This window comes from Rattus norvegicus, chromosome 10 (genome assembly GCF_036323735.1).
Source record: "Rattus norvegicus strain BN/NHsdMcwi chromosome 10, GRCr8, whole genome shotgun sequence".
Lineage (NCBI taxonomy): Eukaryota > Metazoa > Chordata > Mammalia > Rodentia > Muridae > Rattus > Rattus norvegicus.
In genome coordinates, this window is record NC_086028.1 from 5,888,217 (window position 1) to 5,905,630 (window position 17,414).

The 17,414-nt window shown below is 48.8% G+C and overlaps 1 protein-coding gene across 1 annotated transcript in view; it reads left to right on the top strand.

Moving 5' to 3' along the window:
• The window catches only part of Emp2 (epithelial membrane protein 2), a 34,665-nt gene extending 21,348 nt beyond the window's left edge, over positions 1–13,317 (top strand). Inside the window, exons 2-5 of the mRNA NM_001007721.1 lie at positions 1,109–1,260; positions 6,267–6,372; positions 9,103–9,249; positions 10,680–13,317. Coding sequence (NP_001007722.1) covers positions 1,183–1,260; positions 6,267–6,372; positions 9,103–9,249; positions 10,680–10,867 — 519 coding nt within the window. The 5' untranslated portion in view covers positions 1,109–1,182 and the 3' untranslated portion in view covers positions 10,868–13,317. The remainder of the gene's footprint in view (positions 1–1,108; positions 1,261–6,266; positions 6,373–9,102; positions 9,250–10,679) is intronic.
• Positions 13,318–17,414: the final 4,097 nt, after the last annotated feature.

Sequence of the window (17,414 nt, forward strand, 5' to 3'; positions counted from 1 at the left end):
TGGATTCTTCGCTGCACAAAAAGAAGAGCTGACCACAGACATCCATTCCTTTCTGCTTCTTTCCTCACACATTGAGTGCCTTCCATGCCGTTGAGCAGGACCGTCTTTCCTGAGCATGGTATAGGTCCTGACTTCACGGTTGCTTCCTGTTCTGTATTATTCAGATTGTCCTATCAGAGTTTTAAAAAAATTACCCTGAAATCTCAGGGGCTGAATATCTAGTCTTGTCAATCATAATCTCAGTCCAAGGTGTGTGGCTTGAATGTCACTTCCCTGTACTGGCCCGCCCTAAGTGCAAGGGATTCTGGGAAGTGTCGTTTTCCTATGGGATCAGAGAGGAAAATGAAATCATACCATACATTATAAGTAGATTTCAGGAGCCAACATTGTTCAAATGTATATGTGAGCTGAACTCAGTGGCACATACCTTTAATTCCAACACTTGGAAGACACGTAGGTGGATCTTTGTGAGTTCCAGGATAGCCTGGTCTACTTGGTGAGTTCTAGACCAGCCAGGACTACATAGTAAGGCCTGTCTCAAAGAACAAGAAGCAAAAAGTCCCCCCAAAATGTATATATGTGCATGTATGGTGTGTGGTATGTGTGTACATGTTCCATAGCACACATGTGGTGGTCAGAGGACAACTTTGTGGAGTTGGTTCTCTCTGCCCACTTGGAAGTAGGGTTCAGGATTGAATTCAGGTCGTCAGGTTTCCATTGTTGATGTGACAAGTTTTTGTAGATCCATGCATCTGGCCTCTGTTGCCTTTGAGATAGGGCCTTGTGCAACTTAGGCTGGCCTCTTGGCCACAAACTCACTGTATTGTAAGGATTTGAAAATATAACCCTCCCTCCCCCACTTCCCAAATGCCGGGATTATAGGCATGCGCCTCAAGCTCGTGCAGTGGTGGGGAATCAAATCCTGGGCCTCCTGCATGCAAAGCAAGAACTCTACCAGTCTCATCTCTGAATTAGAGATTTGAATGGCCCTTCAGGCCTGGGCTCCACCTGGATCCAGCACTGCAGAGGCTCCAAGCGGGAAGGTGGGAAGAGCTGTCGTAAAAGCTCCTGTTAACAGTTGTTGATTTGAGTTTTGTCTTGTTGACAGATTTGGAATTGTCTCGCCATCTTTGTCTCCTCATTCCTCTCTGAACTTCCTGCTGCCTTCGCTGCCCTGTGAACATGTTGGTGATTCTTGCCTTCATCATCGTCTTCCACATCGTGTCTACGGCACTCTTGTTCATTTCAACCATTGACAATGTAAGTTCCTGTTCCCGCCTGCCACTGAGGAGTCCATAGATCAGGGTGGATATCAGGGAGCGAGTGACTGGGATCTGGGCTGTCTTCTCTGCCAAGGCATCTTGCCCTGGGCATCCGTGCTCAGGTCTGGATGAGATCCTGATGGCGTAGTTGATGAGATGCTTGGCTCCCAGAAGCCCCTGAGGGTGGGCACAGCTCTCCTGCAGTTCTCAGTCCCCATACCATTGTCATGTGGACTTCGTTAACTCTTCTGTTTTTCTATTGAATGTTTTATATATTCTTTAAATTTATTTATTTTATTTTATGTTTATGGGCATTTTCCCTGTGCACTTTGTGTACACCACCTCTGCTTGCTTGGTGCTCAGAGAGCTCCAAAAAGGCTCTTGAGGCTCTGGAAATGAAGTTACAGGTGCTTGTGAGCCACCATGCTGGAAATTGAACTCGGGTCCTCTACAAGAGCAGCCAGTGCTCTTGGCTGGACCATCTCTGAACCATCTCTCCAGCTCCTATTTTACTTTTTAAATTAGAATACAAAATAAGGTCTTCAAAGCTTCGCCTGTTATACTTCAGATGAAGAGCTAATATCTAAAATACATACAGAACTGTAAAACTTACACACACACACACACACACACACTCTCAGGTGTACACACCACACAGACACATACACTTACACACAAGGGTGAATTCAGCAAATTCAGCTCTCCTGTGGTCCTCAGCCTACACACGCACACGCACACACACACACACACACACACACACACACACACACACACACACACTCACAGAGAGAGAGAGAGAGATAATAAGTGGACCAACAAACTGAACAGATAGTTCTCAAAATAAATACATGTAGCAAATAAATCTTTTTTAAAGTGTTCAACATCCTTAGCCATCAGGGTAATGCAAATCAAAACAACTGTGAGATTCTACCTCACCCTTGTCAGAATGTCTCTCTCTCCTCAGGAAAACAAATGACAACGTTCTGTTCAGTGGTGTAGCCACTGGTAAGTTGCCCATGTTCCAGTGAATAACCCCACCCACACTTATGCAGACTCGCCCAATTAAACTCCATCAGTCACACAACCACCAGGCAAGACCTGAAAGTAAGAAGAAATGGTTTGATGGAAAGAGGAGGGGTTCTGTAGGGAGGAGGGAGGAGGGCTGAGAGGGAGGAGAGGGCATCATGTATGTATGAAGTAGTCACAGAAGTTATAGAAAACAACAACACCTCCTAAGGATTTGAGGAGGGGTGGGGGAAGGAGGAAGGATGCTAGGACACATGTGAGGTGGATGTAGGGGGAGGTACGGTGTAGGGGACGGTCAAGGGCAGGTTAGGAGGAGGGAAGAGAGGAGCAGAAGCAATCAGGACAGATTTACTTTGACAAGTGGCCGAGTGAAACCTAATACTGTGTGTCTTGATTATTTTTTAAGTAAGGTAAAAATAGAACTGCCACGAGCCCAGCTACGCTATACACCCAGGAGGGTGAATTCCCAAAGGCCCTGGACCCTACCATGGAGATGCCCACACACCGTGCTTATTGCTGTTGTATTCATGTGAAGGCCTAGCAACACCCCTGGCTTTTATCACTGGGTGTCAGTCTCCCTTCCACTCAGAGTTAAAGGAAGGCTTTCTCTAGATGTTGATAGCTGTCTTACAGGGAGCAAAATCCGCCTGTATGACCTACACAGGTCATCCCCCAGGCAGTCCTTACGGACTCCCCAGTAGATCTCATGAGTGGAACTTTCTAGACTCCCCATAGGCCCCTCACATGTATCTTGTTCCTTCAGAGTCCGCCTGGCAGCTGTATTATAATAGCAAGAGAGTATTTGATACCCTCTTGGCCCCTGGCAGGAAGTGATGCTTCTCACAGACCTGGTCCTGTCCCGAAGGTCGGGCTTCATCTCACCATTTCAAACAGCACAGACTGTTTAAGGGAAGAAAACTGCAGAAGGCCAAGTCAGTTGGGATCTCTAGGAGTGTGTGTGTGTGTGATTATCTGATATTTGTGTGTGTGTATGTGTTTGTGGTGTTTATGTACGATAAATATGCATGTGTATTTGTGTGGTATGTGTATGTGTCATGTGTGTGAGTGTATGTACATGTGTGCGTGAGTGTTGAGTGTGTAAAATTTAGATTGGCTGACATGAGTTGAGTGGGCCAACAGCAGCTGTCTTACACTGGAGAGGTTAAGGGCCTCATAGTTGCTCAGACCACAAGGCTGGATGCCTCAGCAGCCCCAGTCTAACAATGAAGTTCAGAGGACTCCTGGAGAGCTGTTGGTATTCAGTCCCTGGTGGATGGCCACACACAGCATTCCCATGTCAGCAAAGGGTGGTAGCAGTGGTAGACACCAGCACTCAGGAAGAAAAGGGCTTGCACATGTGTGTGCACCTATACACATGCACACACTCACACAACACACATCCATACACATGCACACACACACTCACACACACACACATCCATACACATGCACACACTCACACACATGCACACACGCACACTCTCTCACACACATGCACACACGCACACTCTCTCACACACTCTCACACACTCATACTCTCACACACTCACACACATTCACACATCCTACACGTGCACATACTCACACATACTTACATACTTATACACAAACTCTCATTCTCACATTCACTCACACACACTCACATACACTCACACACTCAAATACACTCACAACACATACTCACATACATCCATACACATGGACACACTCATACACACTTATACACTTACACACAAACACTCTCTCTCTCACACACACACACACACACACACACACACACACACACACACACACACACACACACACTGCTTTCCTTCAGCTTCCTCCCATTTAGGCCACCAGCTCACTGGGTGGATAGCTCTGCCCATATGCAGGGAAAGCCTTATTTTCTTGTGTTACCCTCCCGTGCCAGCCTTCTTTGGAAAAACCTTCATAGCTACATAGAAGTGTGTTTAGACTCTCCTAGTATCTCTTTGTTTAACCAAGTGGACAGCCATAGTTATACATCCCAGGGGTTAAAGTGCACTGTGCATATGACTCCCAGTGCCGCCCACATATCCACCCCATGTAATCCTAACAGCGGCAACATTAATCATTACACCTGTCCATCCGATGACACCCTTGGCAGCACTCAGCCCCCTTAAGTGCATCATCCTGGGTTGTCTGGGAGGTAGGGACTTGTCTCTGATGGTTCCCAGAGAACCCCCAGTCGGTCCTGGCCCTTGTGACACTGTAGTAGGCGGTAGAGCCAGGACTCAAACCATCCCAGAGACTCCTGGTTCGGGACACTGCCAGGGCATATGAACACAGTGAGTCTGTTGGAAGGTCTTTCCGAACTGCTGACTGGCCCATGCTGTGGTCACGTAGATGTGTTGTCTTGGAGCTGCCAAGGAAAGGGTCCACAGTGTAGGAAAAATGGTACTGAATTTTTTGTTCTAGAATTTTTGTTTTTGTTTGTTTCCTGCATCAAGTCCTTTGGGATTCCAGCAAGGTCCCAGGTTTAGTGAAAGGGCTGGACAGGTCTTGGGGCAGGAATGTGCTCCCACACCCAGGTGTTTATCTTAGCATGACATATGTTAACTGAGAGGACGGGTGGAAGTGTGACAGCCATGAGACAGCCCGACCGACGTCAGTCTTGGAATTGTGCTTGCCCTGTGGACCCTGTGGACCCAGTGCCCAGCCTTTAAGGGAGGGAAAGGAGAGGGCTGGGCTAAGGTAGAGAGAATCTCTCCGCTGGACACCGGATGTTCCACTTTTAGTTCTCATTTTAATTCTTTTTTGTTTGAATACTTTAACATTTAAGCATTTGTTTATATTTTTCATCCCTCTTGAGGGGGGCACGAGCTGTGGCACATGGGTGGAGGCCAGGGGAAAACTTTCTGAAGTTGGTTCTTTCCTTCCACCATGTGACTCCTGGGACCAAATTCAGGTCACTGTGCTCAGCGTGGAGGACCTCTCTTCATTCCTCAGCCACCTCACCAGCCCAGGGAAACATTTTTGGAATTAATTTTTAGGTTTACAGAGTAGTGGGTTTAATCGTGGCATCTTCATACCTGTGTGATGTTGGACTTTGTTCTCATGGTTCTCCCTCCCTCTGCCCTTCCTTCTCCCCTTCCTTCTCCCCTCCCTCTGCCCTTCCTTCTCCCCTCCCTCTGCCCTTCCTTCTCCCCTCCCTCTGCCCTTCCTTCTCCCCTCCCCTCCAGGCGGGTCCTTCTCCTTTCACAGTTAGCACTCCACTTCTGCTCATCATGTGAATTCAGTTACATTCTATTTCCCACCTCTTCTGGGTTCTGATCCAGCCCTAGTCCCATGGCCTATAACCACACACATGAGTACACACACACACACACACACACACACACACACACACACACACACACACACAGAGCCCTGAATCAGTTCTTCATGTAAGAGAAACTCAAGTGTTTGTCTCCCTGAGCCTGCTGTGCTCACCCACTTTCCTCCAAACATTATGATTTTATTTTTTCTTATGTGTACACATGCCATGTTTTCTTATCTACCCATCAGACAGCCGTCTAGGCTGGTTCGTCTCCTGGCCCCTTGATGTTACCCTTTCTTCTCCACATTCTCCTGGCCACTCTGGTAGAACTGGCCTCCATTTATCCTCGGTGTATTTTCCCCTGGGCCATGAGAACACGAGCCACCTCAGATCCTTCTGAAGACTGCAGCTGTGAAGACCTGCAGCTGTGAAGACCTGCAGCTGTGAAGACCTGCAGCTGTGAAGACCTGCAGCTGTGAAGACCTGCAGCTGGGCATCCCATGGGACTCAGCAGAGACCCAGAACCGATCTGAGGCTTCTTGACTCACCAGTGTGCATTTGAACAAAGTCCCCAGGGGACTCACTCATGCTCTGCCCTTTGGGAAGCAGTGAGTCCTGAGGTGGGCCCACATTTACTTCTTGGCCCAGCGGGACTCGGGATCTGTTTCCTTAACCAGCAGCTTCCATTCGCTTTGCAGGCCTGGTGGGTAGGAGATGGCTTCTCAGCTGACATCTGGAGAGTGTGCACCAACAGCACAAACTGTACAGAGATCAATGACCTGAGCAGTACCGAGGAGTTTTCAGGTAAGTGTGGGTGGCTGGGGCTTCACCATCCCTATCTCCCCTCCCCACCTGACTTAGAGGAGACCCAGTCAGGCCCAAGTCAGCAGATCTGGCCTACCCACTTGCTGCTGTCCCTGTAGGCCTGCTGAGCCCCAGCAACAGCAGCTATGGTTGTAAACTGTGCCCAGAAGCTGTGTTTTAGAGCCTCTGTTTTTGGTGTGCCTCCGTGTGGGAATTTCTGTATTATTGCTTTTCAAATCAGGGGTCAGTGAACGACCAAATGCAGCCCAAGACCTGCTTTGGTGTGGCCCATGGGCTAAGAATGGCTTTGACATTTTAAAAGAGATGTAAACCAACCAGACCCCACCAGAGCTCCCAGGGACTAAACCACCAACCAATGAGTACACATGGAGGGACCCATGGCTCCAGCCGCATATGTAGCAGAGGATGGCATTGTCCAGCATCAATAGGAGGAAAAGCCCTGGGTCCCATGAAGGCTCCTTTCCCCAGGGTAATGCCAGGGCATTGAGGTTGGAGTGGGTGGGTAGGAATGGGAGCATCCTCATAGATGAAGGGGGAGGGGAAGGGGGTATGTGAGTTGGGGGAACGGGATAACATTTGAAATGTAAATACATGAAATATCCAAGAATAAAATTTAAAAAATAAAAGAGATATAAAAAGAACAAAATCCCCAAAATGAAGAAGGAAGAGGAGGAGGAGGAAGGGGGAGGAGGAAGAGGAAGAGGAAGAGTAATGTGACCAGAAGCCTGAAGCAATTTATAGCCTGGCTCTTTTGTGGAAAAAAATTAATCGTGCCAGCTCTGACTTCTTCCACATGTAAACGTATTTCCTATGTTAAACGAATGTATCTGAGCTGTACTGTATCATCAGTGGTAAACTGGTGTCATGAGCCCTGGAAACAGGAGGAAATGCTAACTAAAAACCAGAGACCCTCAGTGAAGTCTGGCCCAACTGACTCCCTCTGTCTCTCTTCATTAGAGGCCATGGCACTAACGAGGCCACCAGAGAAAGCCTGTGGGAGTCAGTTCTCCGTGGCTCCAACTCAGGTTGTCCAGCGCGGTGGCGGACGCCTTAGCCAGTGAGCTCTCTCCAGCCCACCCTCTCCCTACCCTCTTTTGTTCTAAATAAAACCCAAGTGCAGTTGCTGTTCCTGTAGCTGGGCATGGACTAGTCCTGAAACCCCACGAGGGTCCAAAAGGATGTGTGGGATGGGGCAAATGCGCTTGGAACCTCGCATGCCTCCTCCATACTGTAGTTTCTACATGACTTACGACGCCAAATACAATCTCCACGCCGTGTTTCACTGTGTGGATCCGGTACGATACATGGCAAATTTAGATTTTGATTTCTGGAACTTTCTGGGCTCTCCCTTCAACTGACACCCCTCAAAAATGGTTGTTGAGTCCAAGAACACAGAGGCTGCTGCTATGGAGGCCTGACTATCTTAGCGGGGATTATGAGGCGCTAACACTGCAAGGAGACCATTCCTGAGGCCTCCAGGGACGATGAAACCACAGCAGGGTCATAGCCCTCCTCCTGACTGACTTTCTGCTTTAGGTGCCCTTGCTGGGCTTCACCCACATCATGGGCTACCAGGGTCCTACTCCTCAGCTCATCACCAAGGAACTCTCTTCTAAAAGCACAGAGCCAGTTTTCCTCACAAAACAATTTGCTTCGTCACAGGATATGAATCACCTGGGCTACTTGCTAAAACTGTATCCTCTTGGCACCCACCCCAGAGTAATGGCGGCTGAACGAGGAACCTGCATTTTAAATAAGCCATCCTAGATGGCTCCTTGGAAAATTTAATAAGTAATGTTCAAAGTCACGGGGTCACAGGCCCACTTTGAAATTCCCTAGGAGACTTTAGAAGTGTTCTCAGTGCCTGCTGTTCCGGTTCATTTTGTCTCAGGGAAATCTGGTAATATTTTTTTAGAATAGAGCTATCATTTACCAACATGAAAATGAATGCTTCTTCAGGGCTCCTCGTGCAATGGGTTTTGACAGTTGTTTATAATCCTAGCAGGCCACCATTGAAAGCAAAGCAGAGGGCATTCCTAACACCACACAAGTTAGTTCCTTTGGCCCATTCCCCTCCATTCCTACCCAGGGAACACTCCCTCTTCCTGCTAGCTTATTTCCCCCTGATCTTGGACATTGAGGGGCAGGGGCAGGCGATGTGTTTGTGCTGGAGAGTGTGTGTGTCTGACATAAGGAAATAGGACGCAGGACCAGGTGTTTTCTGTGGGACCACGGCGTGCAGCTGAATCACAGTAAGATCTGTTGCTGTCAATGCCTCGTGGAGCCTTTGCAATCTAAGCTCCCTCCAGCCAGTTTCAGGCAAACTAAGAGGTTGAGCCCCGGCTGTTGCTCTTTTTCTGTTGTCTCCTTTTCCCGAGCCAAATGGGTAGGAGCTGCAGTCCAGAGCAGGGAGAAGCCAGAGTTCTAGCACCATCTTCTGTTCAGGTTGGTCTCTGGTCAACTGTCTAGATGGAGGAGAGGGAGGTGGGCAGGAACACCGCCAGGCAGCACCAGCATTCCCACTGCTCAGGTGTATCCCGTCTGTGGCCCACAGAGCACAGTGACTAGGAATGGGGGTCCAACACCATGCAGTGGAGTCACTTAAGACATGAGCTTACCTTGGCTGTGCAGGCCTCAGTATGGATGGACACGCTTGGCTGCAGACAGACCTATGACCCTCTGTCTGAAGCCTTCATCTTCTGCCCACAGGTTACTCTGTGATGCAGGCGGTGCAGGCCACCATGATCCTCTCCACCATCCTCTCCTGCATCTCCTTCCTCATCTTTCTGCTCCAGCTCTTCCGCCTCAAGCAGGGAGAGAGGTTCGTCCTGACGGCCATCATCCAGCTCATGTCCTGTAAGTGAACCTGGAAACGGCATGTACTGCCTGTACACACATGAAACAGCCTGTACACACATGAGACAGCCTGTACACACATGAGACAGCCTGTACACACATGAGACTGCCATCTTGTGCTGCCTGTACACATGAGACTGCCTGTGCTGCCTGTACACACATGAGACAGCCTGTGCTGCCTCTACACACATGAGACAGCCTGTACACACACGAGACATCTTGTGCTGCCTGTACACAAATGAGACAGCCTGTGCTGCCTGTACACACATGAGACTGCCTGTGCTGCCTGTACACACATGAGACTGCCTGTGCTGCCTGTACACACATGAGACTGCCTGTGCTGCCTGTACACACATGAGACTGCCTATGTTGCCTGTACACACATGAGACATCTTGTGCTGCCTGTACACACATGAGACTGCCTGTGCTGCCTGTACACACATGAGACTGCCTGTGCTGCCTGTACACACATGAGACTGCCTGTGCTGCCTGTACACACATGAGACAGCCTGTGCTGCCTGTACACACATGAGACTGCCTGTGCTGCCTGTACACACATGAGACAGCCTGTACACACATGAGACAGCCTGTACACACATGAGACAGCCTGTGCTGCCTCTACACACATGAGACAGCCTGTACACACATGAGACCACCCCCTCCACCCCACCCTGCCCCCACACAGGCCAGGAAGTGACTCTTTAGAGCATACACTATTCAATAGTCTGCCCGATCAAAGCCTGCCTTCCTCACCCTTTTCCTGGGCTCCCTCTAGTGGAGAGCTAGGGCAAACAATAAATTCCAAGTTCAGGCCTGGCCAGGTAGTGCTAGTCTCTTGAGATCCACTATTCCTGCTCATCTCTCTTGCACACACTAAGGTCACGAACTAAGGCCTTGTGTTCCTTCTCAGTCACCACTTTGGATGACATGTAAATTTAAGGTTAACTCAGAACAAACAGACCATTAGGTGCACACACAGCCGCTTTCTGGCAAAATGAAGCTCTCCTCCTGTAGCTTGCGCAGAGCCTCTGCATCGTACCCCACCAAAATCACTGGGACGGGGACGTGGGGGAACACCCAGAAAGGAGAAGCCAGAGAACACTCATTATGGAGGGGTTTGGATTTAGGGGGAAAGGGAAGGTGTCCCCAAAGCTTGAAGCCTGAGCTTGGGTCTGTGAGGATAGCAACTGCAGCATACCAGGTGGTGTCTGGGTGTGGAGTAGAAGAAACAATATGCCAGGCTGGGATGAAGAAGCCAGAGCTGTGAGAGCCGCACTGAGGAGGACTAGACCAAATGGGCTCTCGTAAGCCATGGAAGGGACTTGAGGTCCGTATCCTAAGCTGGTGGGAAGCCATTAACCAACGCTAGGCTAGGTCCAGATTATAGCACAGTCTGCAATATTTCTGTACCCGGGCTTTGTTCCTGTCAGGTCTGTGTGTCATGATCGGGGCTTCCGTCTATACAGACCGGCGGCAAGACCTTCACCATCAGAACAGCCAGCTCTATTACCTACTGCAAGAAGGCAGCTACGGTTACTCCTTCATCCTGGCCTGGGTGGCTTTCGCCTTCACTTTCATCAGCGGCCTCATGTACATGATCCTGAGGAAGCGCAAATAGGTGTCGGAAGCCCGGCCACTCCCACACTATGGCGTCCAGTCACATAACCATTTTGTATATAATCATTTTTTTTGTGGTTTTTCTAGCAAACATTGTTTCCTTTAAAAGCTTTTATAGAAGAAGAAGAGAAGACAGAGGCAGAGAAGAGGAGTTTCTGCATACTTGGGATCACAGAGCAGACCATGGAGGCTGGCATTCAGAATGCTTGCCTACCGAAAGTCTCAGCAAGATCAGCAATGTAGAAATCTACAGGATGCCTCTCACGGGTGGCTCTGCGCTGTGGGTGTGGCCAACGGTGGGGAAAGCCAGTCTTTGGGAGCAGACTCTTTGTAGGTGTCTGCCCTGCCCTCTTCCCCTGCCCACTCCATTCCGACAGCCACAGTGGGATGATAAGGTCCAAATTTGGGATATCTATGCTCAGATATTAAACCTAAGTTCATGTAAGAAGTGGGCAAAGACTAGCCCTGGTTTGTCTGTAAGGAACCCAGAGTTTCCCAACCCCGCTGCCGTGAATTAGGTCATCACACAAATTTGTTGAGGTTTGCTCATGTTTGCCTTAAGGATAGTGACCCCTTAACCCAGTTGTCATGTTTAGGCACTGAAGGTCCATAGGTAGTTCCTCAGGGCATCTATCACATGTAGGCTCACAAGTCTACTTCCAAGACCCTCAGAATCCTTTATCAAGGGGGTGGTGGGCCTGGGTGTCCGAATTTCTGATGAGCTCCCTGCAATATGCTAAATGCACTAAAGCCAGGGGTCAGCCCTAGAGCTGGGGGAGCAAAGCCACCCTGAGAACGTCACCACTCTCATCACAACGAGGGGGCCCCACTGCCAGCCACATCTTGGCTTCCACAGCTGCTTATATCTGGGACACTTGGAAGGCGGGCTGGTCAGTCTCCTCCCCGACTACACTAGAGGGTCTCTCTTTTTCTCCCTGCCCTTTCTAATGTGGATGCTTCCATTTGGCCCCTATTTCTGTAGCCTCAGAAGAGCCATCTTCCATTCATTCATCCACCCATCATTCAACATGAATGAGTCTAAGTGCAAGGGATACCCTTTCAAAACAATCCCTCACGAGACTCAGTCTAGTGAAAACACACACCAGAAGACAAATGGAGAAACTGCCAACCATAATGAAACAGCAGGGATTTGAACCCTCCAGGGTGAGGGGGGCCACTTTCTGTGTCTGCTTTTAAGTACCTTGAGAGATCTTGATTGCTCTGAACAGAGGTTCCCTTGTTCCAGTGCCATTCATTGGGTAGTGCCCACTGGGTTCCACCAGAGAATACTTCTACAGAGCATCCTTTACTCCCCACAGGGAGACAGGAAAGGATTCCCCCAAGCTGTGGCTCTTAAGATGGTCCTCAAAGAAAAATCCAGTCATTTCCGAGTGTGCTCTGAAACCGGAGGCCACGGGGAGGTTTTCAGTAGAGCTGGAGGAGGGATGTGCCACACCCGAGACTCAGGAAATCTATGATGGCAGCCTTCTCCCTCCGATACCCTTTCCATTTTTGAGCATGAGTTGGAGAGGTGACTCTGGGACAGGTGTGTATCTGTGTTTAGACACATTTGCATGTGAGTTGCTCAAGGGAGGGGATATTTGCCAATAGCTCAGTCCCAGTGGAGCTGGGGGATGTTGGGATCTGAGTGGCTTTTAGGGTCATCATTGGCCACTTCTTCAGTACAAGACTGACTTCCCTCCCTTCCTCCCTTTCTTCTATCTTCCTTTCCTTCCTTCCTTAGAGGGACTGCCAAGGTGACATGGGGCAGTGACAGGACAAATGATCACCTGTTGTCTTAATGTACTTTCTACCGCTTACTGTTGACTTGATTGTAGAGTTGGCTTCATGTCTTGTGAGTCCCAAGGAAGGAGTCCTCTCTACTTTCCCCTTGTGGCCTTTTCTGTAATAGCTGATTAACAATTGTTCTGATGATCATGATGGAAACAGACCACCTCAGAAACAGAGGCACGAAAGTCTGAGCCCGCACAAATTCCCACCTCAGAAACCCCCAGGGTTTCTACAGAAGTGCCCTTGTCTAATGCAATGGGGATGGCCCTGTGGGTTGTCTCTGCTTGCTGCTGTGACCAGCTCAGTGCCTACAGCCACCGGTGGCATGAGAAGTGCTTCTCTCCTGCTCTATGCCCTGCATTTGGGATGCTAAGAAGAGGTAAGGATGTGAGGAAGAAGAGATCCACCCTTCTCCTAGGTAGGATCAGCTCTCAATGGTGCTTATCACTAGTCATCAAAGAACATGGCAGTCAGCTGCGATATCCAAGAAGCAAGTATTAGGACCAAACCTGTCACCGTATTTAAAGGAACTTTAGTTTGCATATCTTACATTTTTATAAAGTACTGTAATTCAGGGGGGTGGGGCATGTGACAGAGACAGACTAACCCGTGTTTGTCATTTGAATAAAAATTATTTTGGGTCTCTGTTTAAAGAATTCAGATAATGTTTGGTGTTGTTTCTTTGTGGTCCTGGATGCAGGGGAAGCAAGATTCTTCTTGTCCCTTCCTACCCTCTGCTAAGGGCTATGAGCCTGGCATACCCAAGCAAATGGGCTGACATTCTAGGGTGTTCCCTGGGAACTAAAACTGGATATGGATAGTCTGAATGTGGACCTACTATGCCCAAATATAGACTCACTACACACAACCACCCACCTTCTGAGGAGCTGCATCAGGAAACCTACCCACGTGGGGTTATTGGTGGCTGGCAGTGTTTGGTGGCTATGTTGTGGGTTCTTCTTTCTTCCACCCTTCTCCACCCCTTTTCTTCCACCCTCTCAACCCCCTAACACTAGAGAAGAGAGAAAAAAGGAATGCTATCACTGGACTACTTCCTGTTGATTAGGGCCTTCAAGTTATTTGCGGGGAGCTTTAATCTTCCCTGTAAGAATATCTAATTTCTTCTTCTTTGCTTAACAAACGGTGACTGACAGCAACTCACGCTGCCTCTCAGGGCCCCGACATTTCTATTCCCTCTGCAAAGTCTCCAGAACTCCGAACACTGCACAGTCACAGAGACTAGAAGCTCCTACCATCCTCGAGGAGGCATTGCAAGCAGACCTGGCTGAGTATAGGCAAGCCCACCCCCAAATAACTCTCTCGCCGTGAATTGACGACTTCCTCATAGCTGCCCCAGATGAAGATTCTTGCCATTTCACAACTGACGCCTTGGTCAGAGAGCTAGATCGGATGGGATATTGAGTGTTTGCAAAGGAGGCGTGGCTCTGCCAAAAAGAGGTAATGTACCTTGGGTACAGACTCAAGGGAAACTGTTAGAGCATGAGGCAAATCACAGTAAGCTGCTGTGGACAGTCTGAAGCGGCCCCACAGCCCACACCTGGGATTAAAGCAGAAACGTAATTTTTCTGTGTTTTTCAAAGACACCAAATTTCCAAAATTGTCATTTACCACATAGCAAGGCAGACTTTTGCTTCCCAAAAGCAGTGGTGACAGGCAAGTGCTAAATGACTCTTGTTTGGGGACAGGTATGGGTTCGGGAGCAGAGTAGCCGGATTTAAGGTGGAGGGGGGTGGTATTTAATGAGGGGTGGGTTCAGGATCAGGGACTGGTAATGTACCAGCCGGGTCTGGGGATGGGGGATGGAGGGTGGTTGAGTACTCCCTTGATGACATGAGGGACAGCTACGATCAATTCTTGTCTCATGGTGACCTTAACTGTGTTCTTGACCAGCAAAGCAGCAGCTGCCATGTAGGCAAGCTGGCCACCGTCATGCAACAGGGTCCAAATTCTTAGAGACCACTGGCCTCTTCCAAGGACCCAGGGTCTGAATCAGCACCTCTTTGACTATGCATTTGTTTTCATCTGCATACAAATGGAAAGGCTTATAGCTGTCTGGCAGGGCAAGTGCTGGGGCCTCAAGCAGTGCTTCCTTGAGCCTTTGAAAAGCTTTGTCCATCTCAGGAGTCCAGTTTAGGGTCCTCTCCTGCCCCCTAGTGGCCTCATAGAGAGGTTTTGCAATGTCCGTAAATCCTGGTACCCAAAGTCTGCATAATCCTGCTGAACCCAGGAACTCATGAATTTGACGCCAGGTCTTGGGGATGGGAACGTTGAGAATTGTTTCTTTTCTAGCCTAGGAGAGCAGACAGTTCCCTTGAGTTACTTTGTTTCCCTTGAGTCTGTACCCAAGGTACAGGGTGTGTATATTTGTGTTACCTCTTTTTGGCAGAGCTGTGCCTCCTTTGCAAACACTCAATATCCTATCCGGTCTAGCTCTCTGACCAAGGCATCAGTTGTGAAACAGCAAGTATCTTCATCTGGGGCAGCTATGAAGAAGTCATCAATTCATGGCAAGAGAGTTATTTGGGGGTGGGCTTGCCTGTACTCACCCAGGTCTTCTTGCAATGCCTCATCAAGGATGGTAGGAGAGTTCTTGAATCCCTGTGGCGCCCTGGTCCATGTTTGCTGCCTATTGGCTCCCTGGTTCACTCCATTTGAAAGTGAATGAAGGCTGACTAGCTGGGGCTAGTGGCAAACTCAAGAAGGCATCCTTAAGGTACAACACGGTATGGATGTCTTGTTCGAGAGGCAGACTGCTTAGTAGAGTGTTAGGGGTTGGGCACCATGGGATGAATATCTTCCACCCTTTCATTGGCTTCCCTTAAGTCTTGCACGGGCTGGTAGTCATTGGAGTGGGGTTTTTCTTACTGTCTAATAGGTGTGTTCCAGGCCAATTGGCAAGGGACACACCCAATATTCCCTGCTCTCATAATCAAGTTATGTGTGGCACTATTCCCAATCTTGCCTCCCTCACATGAAATATTGGTGGACTCTGGCCAGGCTGGCATTGTCCTTTAGCTGCACCAGGATCAGGGAACGATGTCCGGCCAGCCCCATGGGATTTTTCTTAGCCCATACCCCTGGGATTTCTTCCCATAACCTCTCTAGATATGGGTCCTCATTAATGTCTGGAGGAGGTATGACAGTTTATTGTAGATTGTTGTATGAAGGTGAGAGCAGGTGAAAAATAAGTCTTGAGCCTGTGGTTGGACAGTGAAAAAAGAAGGTGGGCTTAGAGTTTTAGAAAGGGGAGAGGAGAGCCAGAGAGACACAGAGGAAAACGGAGACTAGGGGACAAGATGGGACCTATAGGAGAGGAAGATGAACTGGATCTATGTGACATGAAATAGCCACAGGTAGCTATGGATATCATAGAAGAGCAATAGAGTAAGTGTAGGGAAATTTGTCTAATCTACGTGGGCAGCTTGTATCAATATCAACTGAGATTTGAGCTCTTTGTGTGGGCATTTTAGAGATTGAGAATTTATAAGTCTGACTGATAAATTACAAGCCTCTGGGGTTTTCTTTATATGGGGCTCAGGATTTAGAGCCAGTCTAGGCAGACTAGCCCCAGGGGATGCAGGGCTGGGGATGTGAGCAGTTAGGGTGGCAAGCAAACCACAGGAAATTGGGCAGACCAGCGCTTGGGATAGCCATGGGGCGGCGAGACTGCCTTGGCTGGAGCCAGAGATAAAGTGGATTGTTTTTTAATAATTATAGGCAACAATTTATATTCTTCGAATGCCACAGTCAGGACACGTATAGGATCACTTTTGTTTAGGACCTGTACTCCCTCGGGGCCGAAATGGATCTGTGCCTCCATTTTGGTTAGGAGGTCTCAGCCTAAGAGAGGATATGGGCAGCCTGGGGTCACCATAAGAGTGAGTTACACATCCTGTTCCTAGGTCTACTTTTCTTCAGGTAGTCCATGATTATTGATCGATCCCAGTAGTTCCTTGGATCCATGATGTTTTATTGGACGGGGTCCCATGTGTTGTTTCAGGATTGAATGTTGTCAGTATCTACCAGGAAATCCATTGGCTTCCCCTCCACCTTTATGCTTACCCAGGGCTCATGGAGGGAGTGTGAGCCCTGGCACCCTCAGTCACTTGGTTCTTTTATCTCCAACACCTTTGATTCTCCCCTTTTACGTCTCTTGGCACAGTCGTTCTTCCTGGCCTGGTTCTCTACAGTGTGCACATCTGTCCTTCCCTCCTGACGAGATTGTCCTGCCTCTGGGAAGGGTCTGCTTCCTCCTTCCTTTTCTATATGCTATATTCTTCAATTCCTGGGCATCAGGTATCTCTATTCCAGAGAGGGAGATAATTTAGGGGGAAAAACTCTAATGAAACAGATTCCCCAAGTTAAGGGAGACAACTCCCCTGGCTGGCCCAGAGGCTCCCAGACCCCATTCAATATTCCCAGATCCATCTGATCTCAGCCTATGTCGTTCTTGGGTGGGACAAAATGGCACCAAGGTCACTTTCTCCTTCATCTGTTTTTTTGCCCACATGCCTAGACCATATCTGCCATTTCCTATCTCCATGCACTCATGCCCTGGTTGGGGATGGGCTCATTTTATCTTGGACCTGAACTCACCATGGAAAAAAAGTAGCCATGTTGCTTTATCACCTTGGCAGAGTAACCCCGTGTGATGGTTTGTATATGCTTGGCCTAGGCAGTGGCGCTATTAGAGTGTGTGGCCTTGTTGGAGTTAAGTGTGCCAGTGTGGGCTTAAG